This window comes from Xyrauchen texanus, chromosome 6 (genome assembly GCF_025860055.1).
Source record: "Xyrauchen texanus isolate HMW12.3.18 chromosome 6, RBS_HiC_50CHRs, whole genome shotgun sequence".
NCBI lineage: Eukaryota > Metazoa > Chordata > Actinopteri > Cypriniformes > Catostomidae > Xyrauchen > Xyrauchen texanus.
Genome location: NC_068281.1, coordinates 49,656,304 through 49,673,778, shown reverse-complemented (window position 1 = coordinate 49,673,778; position 17,475 = coordinate 49,656,304). Strand labels below are relative to the sequence as shown.

General features: G+C 41.3%; 1 protein-coding gene across 1 annotated transcript in view; it reads left to right on the top strand.

The window, feature by feature from the left end:
- The first annotated feature begins 1,161 nt into the window (after positions 1-1,161).
- LOC127644621 (adenylate cyclase type 1-like) overlaps positions 1,162-17,475 on the top strand; it is a 180,396-nt gene continuing 164,082 nt past the window's right edge. The window contains exons 1-2 of the mRNA XM_052127887.1: positions 1,162-1,482; positions 2,457-2,720. Of these exons, the coding sequence (XP_051983847.1) occupies positions 1,162-1,482; positions 2,457-2,720 (585 nt within the window). The remainder of the gene's footprint in view (positions 1,483-2,456; positions 2,721-17,475) is intronic.

The window sequence follows — 17,475 nt, the reverse complement described above, 5'->3', positions numbered from 1 at the left end:
TTATGACAAGCAATGCCCCTGACTGGGACAGAAAAAAACAAAATAACAAGATTAACAAAGAGGCACCACTGCAAAGACTGGGTACTAAACAATCTGGCGACTAATACGACACAAACAGGAGAACAAATAGGTAGGGGTAGTAAGGAACAGGTGTGGGTGATTGCCCTGCAAGCGGCATGAACGACCATCTCCAAGGAAATGCTAATTACTCCAGCCATGGCAGAGGAAAACACAGGAGGAGAACGAAAACATACAGACACACAGAAATAAGCCCTTTAACCCGATGGAGACAGTCGTACTAATAAACTAATAAAATCATTTTGGTTATTAAAAAAAAAATAATAATTTATGCATTAAAACTGCATCCATATATTTGGACATGCTGTCAAAATGTTACCTGTATTAAGTCATGCCACTGTAAGCCTATATTCAGAATATGAAATATTCACCAAACTATTGGGTGAATTTTAGAGGGAAAAAATATTACAGTAATTTAGTACTGTATTCGTATAATTTGACATGCTAGAAATATAGCAATTGCAGTAATTCATGCATGCCACTAGAAGCCTACTACCACCTTTGGAAAGTAAAAGTAACATTTTGATGAATTTCTGAATCTTCTGTTATTTTAATTTAATACTGTATGTGTATGACATAATTTAAAAAGGCACCTGTAGTTAGTCAGTATGTCCACTGGGAACCTTCTACAAACTTTGGAATAAGAAAATAAAAACGTATCTGTGAATTTTTGTTTATTTTTTCTTAAATAATTTAATATTGTATACGTATAATAAGACATATTGAGAAAATTACACCTGCAGGAATCATGCATCGCACTAGGATCCTCCTACAACCTTTGAAACATGAAGAAAATGTGTTGAGAATGTGTTTTTTTGAACATTGCATATCTCGATCTCAAGTTGTCAGTTAGCAGAATTGCTGAAGCACAAATTGCGCATGCGTGATCCATTCTGAGCCTTGCCAGCTGATCTCAAGTAGCTCCTGTCCTGTGTGCTGCGTGTGTCTCTTTTTTCATTTAATCTCTTCTACAATACGAAACGGATTACAAAAGGGCTCTCGGCTACTGTAGGACATGCGCGATTCCTCACCGCGGTCACCGGCGCCCCACCTGTGGATGTCGGCTTTGCATCTCTCCGGCGTATGAATGGCCCCGGCATGGAGGAAACGCCGTTTCAGAAAGTCAAGACGCGGCGCAAGAGGAGCCACTGTCCGCCCGGGGTCATCGCGTGCGAGGATGAGTTCGACTGCAAGGAGCTCGAGTGCCTCTTCCACAACTATAACCTGAAGCTGGACCAGACCTCCACATTAAAAGCTCTGGCGGTACTGCTTCTCCTCTCCTCCGGTCTCAGTCTGCTGGAGCTGCTGTCCGGACCGAGCCTTACCGTCTCCAAGGGCTCTTACCCCGTGCACTTCATCATCTTCATCTCGCTCTTCATCGTAACCAATGTCAAGTACCTGCAGGTATTTAAGTGTAGTTCTTTACAGTCAAAAAGTCTGAGACCTTAATTAGACACTAAAATCAAAAATATTTTTGGGATTTGAAACATTATGGCTTAAATAAGAAACATTTAAATGTTGTCATTTTTTGACATTTTTATAGGTCACCAATCATGCTTGATAAAATAGGTCATTGACAAATGTGTTGTTGTTAAATAAGGTTGTTTGAGGTGATTAAAAATCTTGAAATCTTCTTTAAAAATCAACCTTAAAACATGCATGTCAAGTTTGTAGAAATGTTATAATTGTGTCCATGTTAGTTTCACAAAGTTTAAAAAAAACAAAACATTTATAGCATTTTAAAAATACAATGTACTTAACGTCATGTAGTGTAACCATCAAGTAAAAGGCATTAAAATACTTTACTTGCTCCTGAATAGAGTGTATGCAACTTAATCATTAATTTAAAAAAGGTTTTCAAACATGTACATATTATATATATATAACATTTTTATATGTTGATATGCTATATATAGCATATCAACATTTTTGACATGGTACATTTTGTTCAGGTCTGGTCATAACAATGTCAATATTAATATTTAATTATATGAAGAAAAAAAAAAACCTTATCACATTTGTGAGGGTTTAGTTGTCACATGGGAACAAAATTGCCACATACATGTTGGACACCACATGACTTTGATTTGGTGGACCAAAGTTTTTATAATATTAATAATCTTATTTTAAAGTAAAATTGTTTCACTACTAATTTTCTAAAGAAAGAATATCTTGCCAACATTTATTTTTTCAACAATTTTAGCTTTTAATGTGACCAATTATCTTTTATTATCTCTGGAAGGTCACATAACATTTTGGACTCTAAGCCCTAGAAAAAACATCAAAATGACTTTTAACTCTGTAATTGGCCAATTCAGTTCAAATTCATACTTATGAGGCAACTGTTAAGTTCCGAATCTTGCCAATTATTCCTGCAGGTGACGCAGCTGCAGCAGATCGTTCACCTGACCCTGCTTTTCAGCTTTACCTTCTCCATCCTCTGCTGTCCATTCCCTCTTGTCTCTGGCACTTCTGGTCCGGATCAGGGTGTGTGGCAGCTTGTTCTGCTAACGTTTGTAGCCTATTCCCTCCTGCCAGTCCGGACGCTGCTGGCACTGCTGTTTGGGATCATGGTCAGCATATCGCACACGATCGTCACTGCAACATCAGTCACGGTTAAAACGCACAAACTGTGGAGAACGGTAAGAGTTTCATGGTTAATTTCTCGTTTTATTGAGGTTTAAGGGTGTGTTCACACTTGGCAGGTTTGGTTCGATTAAAATTAACTCTGATGCGATTGCTCTGTTAGTGCGGTTCATTCGAACAAGTGTGAACGCTGTCACCCAAACAAGCGGACCGGGACAGCCTGAATAATGGGTCTCGGTCTGCTTCCAAACGAACTCTGGTGCGGTTTGATTGATATATGAATGCATCATGGAACAAAGACGTCTAAACGGACCAAAAACAGGAAGTAATTTGCCTAATATTGACCTCAAGCATACCTGGTTCTTCTCATCATAGGAGCTATGTTGCCCATTACAGTTCGGTACAGGTGTCGGAACCGCCGTCAGCTGTCCTTGCAGCATATCTTCATTTGTGTGTACAATGGAGGAATTCGTGGTGCTGTTTTGACTCAATTTATTAGCTCTTCGTTTGTTCTCAGCTTGTAAAAATACCACCACGTATACACATATTTAATGAGCGTATTTCGCCCAGCAGCCAGCATTGATTTTGATGATCAGCAATTTCCTTAAAATAATATGTCATAAAACCTGTCCAATCAGGTTGTGACTTTTTCCTGATGCCTGTAAGGTAAGGTTAGCGTTCACACTGGCATTTTTAATACCGAACCTAAGCGAACCAGGACTAAATATATCATTTTCTTTTTTGGTCCGGACCAAGAGGACCAAGAGAACGGAACTACAAGTGTGAACCCACCCTAAGAGATGTTTTATTGTGTTCGCTGTTCCATTTCAGAACCAGAGTGATGGACAGCGACACATGCTCGGAGTCAGTGCTGATTCATTCATGCATGTTTACTCTCAGAATTAGTTGTAGCGAATTACAATCAAACAATTAGCCTACTTCTGCTGCTTGCTCAATTTACTTAATGGAATGATTTAATGCAAATTTCCTAAATTAATTTAATTGTGTGCTATCCATTTTAAATCTGTAAAATTTAGGAAGTTTACTTAATTAATTTGCGTCAGCACTGTATGAATAATTATCATTGTATTGGGGTTTCTAGTTCTCAGATTGGATAGAGAGAGTAAATGTTTAAATTAAGTATTATTTCTAGGTTTTTATGTGTTTAGGAGCTAGGATGAGACTTTTTATGCTCATTTAACTACATTATCAGTTTATGTCGCAAGTCCCTGTACTGTATGTCGCTAGTGAAACATAAAAATTGCTCACAGAGACTTTAACTTATCCATCTTTGCTGCACTCAACTCCATTATCTCACAGGAAACAGATGACAGAGGTCCACTGACTCCACATTTATCAAAAGTCACACCCATATTTAGTCGCAAATGTTCGCTGTCGCTCATGTCGCCAGAAACCGCCAGCTCCCATTTAAAATGGATGAGATCTTGCCACTGTGCTGTGCTTTTTTCTCCTCACTTTATCTCAGTAAATTATCGGATACGTTCACTCATGGAACAAATACATTTTTGACATTCTTTTTCCCCCAAAAAATATTGTTTTTACATGATGCTGCTGAATGTCAGTGTAAATATTTAGTCAAGTCAAGTCAAGAGGTTTTTATTGTCGTTCAACCATATACAGTTAGTACAGTACACAGTGAAACGAGACAAAGTTCCTCCAGGACCATGGTGCTACATAAAACAACATAGGACAAACACAGAACCACATGAGACTACACAGACTAAAAACATACCTATACAGTATAAAGTGCACGTGCAAACGTGCGCAAAAAGTACGGGACAGTACAATAAATTACAAAAAATTAACAGGACAGTAGGCACAGTGAGAGACCGTGCAGCACCGACCAGTACACAGTAGTGCAAAAAGATGCCAGTTTCTAAAAACGCCAAATGTAAATATAACATACTATGAGATAATGTTCTATGCACATAGCAGTTATTGAGGTAGCAGCCAGGTATAAAGTGACAATAATTAATTAAAAAAGCAGCTCAGGACACGTGTGTGTGTGTGTGTCAGTCCAGTCTCTGAGTATTGAGGAGTCTGATGGCTTGGGGGAAGAAGCTGTTACACAGTCTGGCCGTGAGGGCCCGAATGCTTCCGTACCTCTTGCCAGATGGCAGGAGGGTGAAGAGTTTGTGTGAGGGGTGTGTGGGGTCGTCCACAATGCTGGTTGCTTTGCAGATGCAGTGTTTTTTGTTATTGTCTTTGATGGAGAGAAGAGAGACCCCGATGATCTTCTCAGCTGTCCTCACTATCCTCTGCTCAGGATGCTCTCAATAGTCCCTCTATAGAATGTAGTGAGGATGGGGGGGTGGGAGATGTGCTTTCCTCAGCCTTCGAAGAAAGTAGAGATGCTGCTGGGCTTTCTTGGTAATAGAGCTTGTGTTGAGGGACCAGGTGAAGTTCTCTGCCAGGTGAACACCAAGAAATTTGGTGCTTTTGACGATCTCCACAGAGGAGCCGTCGATGTTCAGCGGAGTGCTCTCCTAAAGTCAACAACCATCTCTTTTGTTTTGTCCACATTCAGAGACAGGTTGTTGGCTCTACACCAGTCCGTTAAACACTGCACCTCCTCTCTGTATGCTGACTCGTCATTCTTGCTGAGGAGGCTCACCACGGTCATGTAATCGGCAAACTTAATGATGTGGTTCGAGCTGTGCATTGCTGCACAGTCGTGAGTCAGCAGAGTGAACAGCAGTGGACTGAGCACACAGCCCTGGGGGGCCCCAGTGCTCAGTGTGGTGGTGGTGGTGGAGATGCTGTTACTGATCTGGACTGACTGCGGTTTCCCAGTCAGGAAGTCCAGGATCCAGATGCAGAGTGAGGTGTCCAAGCTCAGCAGGTTCAGCTTTCCAATCAGGTGCTGAGGAATTGTGTTGAATGCTGAGCTGAAATCCGAACAGCATTCGAATGTATGATTCCTTTTTATCTAGGTGGGTGAGGGCCAGATTGAGGGTGGTGGCGATGGCATCGTCTCTTGAACGGTTTGGACGATACGCGAACTGCAGTGGGTCTAGTGAGGGGGGCAGCTGGGTCTTAATGTGCCTCATGACGAGCCTCTCGAAACACTTCATGATGATGGGTTTGAGTGCGACGGTAGTAATTGAGGCAGGACACTGAAGACTTCAAGGCCACCACCATCGTCCCCATGCCAAAGAAGCACGTTGGAACGACGGCGCTACTCAGAGAGATGTTGAAGATGTCGGTAAGAACATCTGTCAGTTGGTATGCACATCCTCTGAGCACTCTGCCAGGAATGTTGTCTGGTCCAGCAGCCTTCCGTGGGTTGACTCTACGTAGAGTTTTCCTCACATCAGCCGTGGTAAGACCTACCTGGTCATTGGGAGGAGGGGTGGTCTTCCTCGCCACTACGTCATTCTGTGCTTTAAACCTAGCGTAGAAGTCGTTCAGCGCATCTGGAAGGGAGGCATCTTTGTCACAGGCAACTGATGTTGTCCTGTAGTTGGTGATGGCCAGGATGCCCTGCCACATGCACCGCATGTCGCTGTTGTCCTGGAAGTGACTGTGGGTTCTCTGGGCGTGTGCGCTCTTTGCCTCTCTGATGGCCCGGGACAGTTTGGCCCTCGCTGTTCTTAGGGCAGCCTTGTCGCCTGCTCTGAAGGCGGAGTCTCGGGTCCTCAGCAGCGCACGCACCTCCGCAGTCATCCACGGCTTCTGGTTGGAGTGTGTGGTGATGGTCTTGGTGAAGGTGACATCATCAATGCACTTGCTAATGTAGCTGGTCACTGATGCTGTGTATTCGTCCAAGTTGGTAGAGTCAACATATGTTGCTGTCTCCCTGAACATTTGCCAGTCAGTGCACTCAAAACAGTCCTGAAAAGCAGAGATGGCTCCTGCTGGCCAGGTTTTCACCTGCTTCTGGAGCGGTTTTGTGCATCTGACAAGTTTGTGCATTCTGCAGTTCGTTCATAGCCCCATACAGTTCACAGAGCACTTCCTTAGCGTTAGCGCTGGGGGGAATGTAAACTCTGGTTATAATAACAGTGGTGAATTCCCGTGGTAAATAAAAAGGTCTGCATCTAACAGTCACAAGCTCCAACAGCGATGAGCAGTAACTATAGACTAGCATAGAGTTATTACACCATTCCGTGTTGATGTAAACACACAAGCCACCACCACGAGTTCCACAGAGCTGCATTTCTGTCGGAACGAAACAAGGTGAGCCCGTCTAGCTGAATGGCGGCGTCTGGTAGTCACGCTGCGTAGTTTGCTTGAGTCGGATGTAGTTCAGTTAATTGTCCAGGGAGCAAACATTTGAGAGCAGGATAGACGGGAGAGCCGGCCGGCTAGGGTTTGTTTTTAGCCTAGCATGGACCCCGCCCTCTTGCCGCACTTTTGCTTCCTCGCACACCGCTTACGGAGGCCTGGTTTCCGCAGCTAGCCGAGTACGCGTATCAACTCCTGCAGATCATCATGCAGCTTGGTTGTTGCATGAATCTTATAATTTAACAGTGTCTGGCGATGGTAGACACGAACACCAGTTGCTCCGATGTCCATGTGCCTTAAAAGTCGGGCTAAGGGACAAAAATAGCACCATTTTGGATCCGGAGTGGCCACTGCGTGCTACTGTGCCGCCATCTTGGATCTTGTCATGTGGAGCCTCCATATTCAGAGAAGTAAAATGCTGTCCACAATAATCGTTTTTTGTTTGAGAACGCATATTTTTGCTATGTTTATGCCTCTCGTCCAAACTGGAACAGCATTTCACTGAATATGGAGGCTCCACATGAAAAATGCTCTCCATAACCATATACTTTGGGAATCAGTGATATAAGGACACTGAAAACAGAGGTTTTAAACTGAAACGGAAAAGTGTGGACATGGCCTCAGTCATTCAGGTTTGGAACACACTATTGTTTTCGGGTGAACTATTTCTTTATCTTTTGAAATCTGGTCCTCCTTTTTGTACACTATATAGTAGGCAAGTATGCATATTTGGATGTGGAGCGAACCAACCCTGTTCTTGGAAGAACCCTCTTCCCATTTGGGATGTGTCCTCAGTCTAACACACCTGATTCAATTCATCAGCACATTAATAGAGACTAATGACTAGAAAAATTGGGGCATATATTATGTGGAGTGTTGGGGATTAAGAAATTCTGCTTAAAGAGATGTGCTAAAAAGTTCAGTCATTTATAGAGGTGTTTACAGTCAGCAATTCTGTCAGGTGGACACTGACAAGCTTACAGCAGACTGCTAGTTTCATGGTGCTGTACTCCCAGTATAATGAACAAATTTGTTTGTTTCTTTATGGAAACAGTTCTTCTGGTTGTTCAGATTCCTACACCAGGTGTCTTCAACCATTTTCAGGCCAAAGACCCCTTGGTATGTAGAGAGACAGAGCAGGGACCCCGATTGCATATTGTCTGAAAATTGAGTGTTGCATTTTATGCCTATAAAAACGTGTATGGTACCATATTATTGTAATTACATATTTAATGATGTTTACATTGCAAAGCTATTAAAATAATCTTTAAATTAACTATAGCAGAGGTCTGCAACCTTTTTGACATGAAGTGCCAAAATGAAGTCATGTTTATCGTGTCACTTTCAAAAGACGCAGTGTCAAGTTACAATTCAGCTGCTCTACTCTGCATCTTGCTATTTTTGCTCCCATCTGTGCTATTTTTAATTGTTGGTGTATGTAAACAAGGACTAGCTGGACGTCTTTGGCCGTTTGGATGCGTTTTTGGCAATCTGCACCTCAGATGTGTGTGCATCTTGTTCACCGTGCTATGGACTGTGTATGTGCAAATATCAGCGTGGACTGCTGTTGAACCAGTCATAATATGATTCAAGTGTTGCAGTTAAACTTGGACTTGACTGCAAAATTGTGAGTAAACAGTTTAATTAATGGATATTTCATATGTCATGACTGTTTGAGAGTTATGGTGCTGATGTGCTTGAGTGAATATATATATATATATATATATATATATATATATATATATACACAGTATCTCACAAAAGTGAGTACACCCCTCACATCTCAGCTCTGTGATGTTGTCATGGAGGAGTGGAAGAGGACTCCAGTGGCAACCCGTGAAGCTCTGGTGAACTCCATGCCCAAGAGGGTTAAAGCAGTGCTGGAAAATAATGGTGGCCACACAAAATATTGACACTTTGGGCCCAATTTGGACATTTTCACTTAGGGGTGTACTCACTTTTGTTGCCAGCAGTTTAGACATTAATGGCTGTGTGTTCAGTTATTTTGAGGGTACAGCAAATTTATACTGTTATACAAGCTGTACACTCACTATTAAGTTTTTTTTTTTTTTTAAGAAACTGTCATCTTTTTGCACTACTGTGTACTGGTCGGCGCTGCACTTTGTCTATTGTCCTGTTCATTGTCAGAAATTTGTTGTACTGTCCCGTACTTTTTGCACATGTTTGCACGTGCACTTTATATAGGTATACATAGGTATTTTATATAGGTATTTTATTTCATTGTGTAGTCTCATGTGGTCCTGTGTTGGTCCTTTGTTGTTTTTATGTAGCACCATGGTCCTGGAGGAACGTTGTCTCGTTTTGCTGTGTACTGTACTAACTGTATATGGTTGAAACGACAATAAAAACCACTTGACTTGTAGCAAAGTGTCATTTCTTCAGTGCTGTAACATGAAAAGATATAATAAAATATTTACAAAAATGTGAGGGGTGTATTCACTTTTGTGAGATACTGTGTGTGTGTGTGTATATATATATATATATATATATATATATATATATATACATACATATATGCCATGTGCATAATGTGTAAACCCTGAAATGTAGTTTTATAATGTTGTGGAGCTTGTTTATTCTCTTCCAATTTGAGTTTTAAATATGGCTGAATTTGAGGGTCTTCACAATGTTAATCTGAACAGTGGGCGGTTACATTGAAGTTTAAAGGAGACGCTGAGGCTAAAACCGAGCATTTGAGACAGAGGGCCAGAAACGGGGTGGAAAACATTTATTTTTTAATTATGACCGTTTTGTTGCAAAAAACTTTACTGACATTATCAGTGGACCTCAGGGAATATGATGATAATAATAATAATAATAATAATAATAATAATAATATTAAAAAAACAAACATTTCATGACCCCTTTAATATGTAGCAATTAGGAGGCTAAGGGGTCATTTAGAGTGACATTGAACAGCAGTTGTAATTCAGCACCAGAGAGGTGAACAGCGACCAGCGCACAGTCTGTTCATTCATTCATGCATGCTCACTCGTTAGTGAAATAAAATGAAAATTAACCCCATCAAACCCCTTTAAATAGCTAAAACAACATACTGTATTAACATTATGAGAATTTATTATACAGTTTTATAAACTGAATTTCAAACGTCTTATATGAATTTGTGTTTTATAATTCACTTTTCTGAAAAGTGCATGCCTAGTAAAACAGAGTCTTATTTATTAATAAATCATGCAGTAGCTTTTTTACCAGGTTCTAATGAGATCAGGAGAACATTTACATGTAGAGAAATACAGGAGGTACTCTCAATCCCCAAACATGAGGGTTGCATGCATGAAAATAATGAATATGAATACTGTGGCATCAATTCTGCTGAAATCCAAATGTTTTAAAGCTGAAGTGTGTAATTTCATTTCTGCACTGCTAGCGTCACCTATCAGAATTGCAAAAATAATCACTGTTTTCAAACAGATTCCAAAAAACTGCCACCGTCTTCCTTTGGTTGTACAAACAGACTGTCCCGACCCAAACTCCACCACAGAGCAACAGTTTTAACTTTTAAGGCAGGGCTGTTTTATAGTGGACCCTTGCATAAATGTATGCCAGTGAGGGTTTTATTGTGTTCACTTGTTTACCCAGCAACTATTACAAAAATATGCTAATTACATTTTAGTTTAAAGGACAGAATTCACAAAAAGTATTGTAATTTAAGATAGTGAACTATGGTTGAAACCAACATACAAAACCATTAGAAAACACACAATTGCCAATTGGACTTTTAAGGTTTGACTTTAAAACCTACATTTAGCCCAACAGCGCTAAATAAAGCCAGTGAACATTGAGTGTGTGTCCTGTAGAGCTCTGTGAGTTCTGGGGAATCTAATGAAATAAATCAACATGTAGAGTATTTTATGGGATAGACCTGGTCAATTACAACACTCTCTCGGGATTTCTCTTGTGTGTGTGTTTGTGTGTGTGTGTGTGTGTGTGTATACCGACAATAATTTCGCTGATATAAGCAATAAGGAGATGTTTTAATGAATATTTTAGTCCTTAATATTTTAATTTTCATTTAAAAAATCGGTGTTCAAAACCCTGTCCTTGTCTTACCCCGATTCACTATGGTAAGCCTACAAAAGCTGTCAGGTTGGAATTTGCGAGGAATTTCAGGCTTTTGTCATTTGTCTTTGCGTGTTTATGTCATGTCCAATAAGCACAGAAAAGATGGCCTGTTGCAGCAGTTTCAGCAGAAGCAGGGCAGAAATTTCCAGATGGTTGTTCAACTGTTAACTGTTTGGCAAAGTTGTTGAGCTACTATAATGCTTGTGTAAACGTAGACAGTTGGTAGGTAGCTGTGCAAGGTATAAACCTCACTCCCCTGGCCTACGGGGAGTCCCCTACAGAGCGGGTAGAACAGGAGTGTCACGGTGGTGTCATGACCCGGATAGGAGTGAGGTTTAGGGGGTGAGTGTAACATTAGCCAGCCCGTAGGTAGCTGTGCAAGGTGTAAACCTCACTCCCCTGGCCTCAAGAGGCACACAAGTGACTGATGCTAGGGGCTGTAGCCTTTAGCTTCCTTGTTAGCGCAACGGCCCCCATGCCGTAGACGTTGGTTCGAGTCTTGTATGGAGAACATGAGCGTCACACTTCGATGTTTTCTAGTAGGGTTGTTGAGGCTCATATTGGTTGTCATGCATTATAAATAAAACATTTCTTAGGGGATGCTTTGTTTACCAGACATTAAGTGTTTAATAGTCCTGTAAAGTTGCTGTAACATTTTTGCTAATATTTATTACACCGGAGTATTTTATAACATTGCTGCAGTATCAAGGTTTCAAGGACACTTCCATTAGTGTTTGTGTGTTATTTTCTAATTTCTTTTATCCCAGTCATAGAAATGCAAAGGTTGTTGTCACTTTCCATTGCCCTTTTAGCAGATAGTCTGTTTAAACAGAGCTGACATTTTACAATGTCATCTAAAAGTCTAGATCTAAGGTAGTTTCCCATGAAAGGATACTCATCTTAAGTTGTTACATTGTACGTATTTCATAGCACAGTAATGTTATGACTGTGGCTATGTCTGTTATAAATACGATCCTGTCTGTTATGACTGTGCCCTTGTTTGTTTTGACACTTAGTCTGTTTATGACCTTGACTCTGTCTGTTATGACTGTGACATTGTCTGTTCTGAAACGACCCCTTCTGTTATGACTCTGATCCTGTCTGTTACGACCATGACTTTGGGCTGGGCGGTTAATTAAATGTTAGTTTCAATTTACGATTTTGGCTTCACATTTGCTGCAGCTAGATTATAACCTGATGGCTCGTGACAAAGTGAATCATAATATATTGTATCTGTCACATTCTCTGTGTTTATCTTATCATAAAGAAAAACACGCAGCTCTATTAAGAGGAAAACTTTAGTTTTTTAGGAATTAAAGACTAATCGATGTGAACATAAAGGTGAGAGTGTGTAGTCTTGACATACACTGGAAAAAAAAAACTATTTTTTGATTTAGTCTTTTGGGCTTGTTTTCTAAAATAATATCTAAAGCTCCTTTTAAAACAATGTATATTTACTTTAGGAGCTATACTGCAGAAGGTAAAATTGTCAATAGAGAATGTTAAATACAATTTTTAATCAGGGTTCGACATTAGCGCTTGGTAACACAAGTGGATTTTTGAAAGGGCATGTAAAAGAGAATTTTACTTATCCGACTGGACAAGCAGGCTAATTAAAACGTCAATAACAAAAAATAGCCTAGGCCTGTGTCACTTATTTCAAAGTTCATATTCTTATTCTGCTGTTGAAAATAACCCAGAGCATGTAATTTTATAATTCTCTAGTGATCTAGTAACCGCTGCACCATGTTAGATTGACAGGCGACGTATGTGTGTGTGCTGAACATGTGTTCCGAAAATGCCCGTGCTAATGTGCACCTGAACGGTCAAATAGATTTCAAAATTATGCCAAAATGCCTGTCTTGGTGAGGTATTCATGTAAACACAGAGTGATTTCTAAAGTGAAGGTAAACAGCAGAGAAAAAAGCAGATTTGTATTAAAATGTCAGACTTCGAAGTAAATGTAAGCTAATAGACCTGCTGCCATCTAGTGTGTCATTATAATAATCAAACAACCATAACAAGAAAATTTGAAAACCCTTCACCAACCAACCACTTAATTATTAATGTAGTATTAGTAGTAATCTAGTATTAATGTATTATAATCATACAGTGAAGACCAGTACTAATTTTATGTTGCATTTCATTCTGAATGTTTACTTGAATACTTGATACCGCTGTTAAAAACTTTTAAAGATATTAAAAAAAGCACAGAATTGTCTATTTCTATTCATTGCTGTTTTTTATTTTTATTGTATTACCGAATGTTTACTAGTCTTGAATATTTACTTAAGAACTTGAAACCATTCTTCCATAATGAACATATTAGTGTTAATATTTGTTGTGGTTTTGAAGCTGGTATTGAGAATCATCAAATTTCACTACCGACTACAGAAATTTTGGGATTGTGATCAGGTCCGGCCCAAGCTCTGTTTGCGCCCTAGGCAAGATTTTAGATTGGCACCCCCCCCCCAACCCCAGTACGGTTCCAGATCAAAATCACTGAGGGAGCTTCTGAAAATAGTGGGGGTGCTCTTGGATCATAATCATACAATTTGTTTTATTTTTAGTCATGTTTAAATGCCACTAAAACAACATAAAGAACAGTTTTTCATGTACATAACATTTATTGCTTCAGATTTTGTTGTCACTGAAAATTACTGCACCAGTAGACGGGGTTGGGAGGGTTACTTTTTAAATGTATTCCACTATAGATTACTGAATACATGGTGTAAAATGTAATTTGTAACATATTCCGTTGGATTACTCAAGGTCAAGTCAACCTTTATTTATAGAGCACATTTAAAAACAACCGAAGTTGACCCAAAGTGCTTTACAGACCAAACAAACTAAATGCATAAAAACAGACTGATATAAAGTTAAATATAAAATATAATAACGTAAATAAAAACGTCTATGTTACTGTTGTAACCTCTGTTCCCTGATGGAGGGAATGAGAAGTTGTGTCGAGTGAAGTGATACTAGGGGACTTTCTTGAAGGCCTCGGTTACCACTGAAGTTGTGAAAAGACCAATGAGAATTTGGCAGACAGAATTTGCATGTCCCTCCCCTGGACATACAGGTATAAAGTGAGGGAATCGTGCATCTGTTCATTCCGGTTTTGCACTGAGGAGCGTAGAATAAGGTTTGGCCATTACAGTGGTTCGGTTCACCGAGCGGAACACCCGGTCAGACATTCCGCATTCCCGAATTCTACATGCTCGGACCTGAGAGAACACGGGACGAGACCAACTCAACCCTGTGATTTGTAAAATGTCATAAAGGTATTGGGTGTTTCCCAGCCCGCTGCTCTGCAGATGTCTGCTAGGGAGGTGCCGTTTGCCAGATGCCACACTTCCGTTGAGTGTGCTCGAACCCGCAAGGCCTGGGTGTGATAGGCCAAGGTGATGGCGTTAACAACCCAGCGGGAAAGACTCTGTTTGGAGATAGCATTCCCTTTCCGCTCTCCACCAAAGCAGACAAAGAGCTGCTCAGAACATCTAAAGTTCTGCGTGTGGTCCACATAGGTATGCAAAGCATGCACACAATGAAAAGGCTGGGTCTGTCTCCTCCTGGGGCAGCGCTTGCCGGTTCAATACCTGGTCCCCTGAAGATGGTCGTAGGAACCTTGGTCACGTAGCCCGGTAGCGGTCATAGGATGATATGGGTGTCTGCTAGACTGAACTCCAGGCAAGTGTCGCTGACAGAGAACGCTTGCAGGTCCCCATCCCTCTTGATGGAATCGAGTGCGATCAGGAGGTCTGTCTTAAGGGAGAGAGCTGTGAGCTCAACTGATTCTAGCTGCTCGAAGGGGGGTCTTTGAAGGCCTGAAAGGACCACAGAGAGATCCGATGACGGGAACAGGCATGGCCTGGGAAGGTTCAACTGAGTGTGCCCTGTCGTGACCGCGCGTCCGCTGCCGTGTTGAGGCTGCCCGGAATATCAGTCACTGCTGGCTCTAAAGGAGGAGATGGCGGGCGAGTTGCTACATGTGACGAGAGTGCATGGCGCCTTGGAGATTTATGTACGCTATCGTGGCGGTGCTGTCTGAGTGATTCAAGACATGCTTGCCCTGATGTAGCGGGACAAGGATTACAGCCAGCATCTCTAGGCAGTTGATGTGCCAACCCTGTTTGAAGGCGTCTGTGGTGACCAGAACGCGTCGGGACACCTGCTGTAGGGGGACTCCTGTCCACAGAAAACAGAGGTCTATCCAGGGGTTGAGTAACTGATGACAGAGGGGGGTGAAAATCACATGATACGTGCCACGGCGCCATGACCACCTCACGACTCGAGTCTGAAGCCAGTGCTGGAGCGGTCTCATATGCATCAACCCTAGTAGTGCCACTGCGGCTGAGGATGCCATATGCCCCAGAAGCCTCTGGAACTGTTTTAGGGGGACCGCAGTGCCTATTTTGAATGATGAGAAGCAATTTAGCACCGACTGTGTACTCGTTTGTGAGGCGTGCTACCATTGAGACAAGAGCACTTTTCTGCACTGTTGTCTGAGAGTGCAGGTGATGGCTGTGAAACACCCTTAAAACACTTTAAAAAAAGTACAAGATTTATTAAAATCTTCCACCAATGATTCAGTGTCAAGTCCAGCTAAGACAGTAGATGAGTGAATGGACCGTTAGTAGCATAAGGTCTGAGAAAAAGTAGGCAAAGTACAAGTAGATACAGACTCAAACATTATTGAATTATGGTCAGAAATGCCAATATCTGAGACCTCTAAGTTGGACACAGAAAGACCATGCGATAACACCAGATCTAAAGAATGACCCATATTGTGAATGGGACCAGTGATATTTCGTACAAAATTTAAAGACTCCGTGAGGGAGATAAATTAATTTACCAGCGGTTTCAATGGACCGCATACATGAATATTAAAATCCCCAAGAATCAGTAGTCTATCACCGCATGACACCAGTCCAGAGAGAAAGTCAGAAAATTGTTGGATGAAGTCCTTATTAAATTTGGGAGGTCTGTACAGAAGACATGACCCAAGATGTCAGTTGGGTCTCAAAACTAGAATTCATGTCCATAGGAAGCATTCTGCATTTAAAAGAGTTTTAAAAAATGTGGCAATGCCACCTCCCCGCCCTTAAGTCCATGGGGAATTTCACATGGAAAGTCACAGCCTGGCGGTGTTAGATCCCCCAGGGCCATTTGTTCGCCAGGATTCAGCCAAGTCTCAGTGATGAATAAAAAGTCCAATGATCGTGATATAAAAGTCATTCAGAATGAAAGACTTGTTTGATATTGATCATGCATTAATGAGGTTCATCTTAATAGTGGTGACATCTGTGTTTTTTTGTGAAATAAAAGATGTGCATTTAAGCAAGCTGAGATTATCAAAATTGCCACCCCTCTTCACATCACTTTCACCAGTCGGAGCACGACTGCGTGTAGACCATATGGCCAGTATGTGGTGGATGTCAGAGGAATCAACCAGTAATCTACAGGGATGTTGGCTTGACACTCGATGGAAATACCGCGGGCGACGCGCAATAACTGTATACTCCGTCTGACAGACGGTCCGAGGAATTCAAACACCGTAGAAGAAAAATTATTTCATGGACATGGGGCGGCTGTGGCTCAGTTGTTAGAGCGGATCGGCCACTAATTGCAGGGTTGGTGGTTCGAATCCCAGCCCACATGACTCCACATGCCAAAGTGTCCTTGGGCAAGACACTGAACCCCAAGTTGCTCCCATGCCTTGCATGGCAGTTCTGCCGCCATTGGTATGTGTGTGTGAATGGGTGAATGAGTCACAGTGTAAAGCGCTTTGAATACTGTTAAGGTTAAAAAGGTGCTATATAAGTGCAGACCATTTACCATTTTACCATGGACTTGCAAACAAGCAAGGAGCTCTCAGCTGAAACTGGTGAGTGCAAACAGTAACTCTCCAGTAGGCCAAGATGGGCAACAGAAGGCAGAACATCCTCAATGCACCCACCAACACAACTCAATATCAAAGTCCACGCACTCCAGCCCCACTGGACATCGATGATGGACCAGGAATCAAGCAGCCCATTTAAGACTGCACGTAGCAGTCCTGGCGAAGTCCATCGGTGAATGCAGCGGTGTTAAATTCTTTGAAGTAATCCAATCAGAAGTGAGGTGTAGCGTAGATTTCAAATAAACTTATAGTCCCTATTCCAGAAGATTGTCCATAAAACAGATGTATATTACTCAATTTCCTGAGGTCGCTCATACCCCATCCCCATTCCCTCCACTTTCTTTCCTGACTCTGTAAAGGTCCAAAAAACGATTTCTGTATTTGTTTGAAGCTGCAATCCGTAAATCAAATGACCGTGATCCAGCCATGCCTACAAAGAAAATATGAAAGCTGTGGGACAATGTAATGTATTTAAAAGTGCCTAACATACATAATTATGACAGGGGATAATCCAGTATTTTAATTCAAGTTTGAAATCAGGGTTATATTTAAACTTC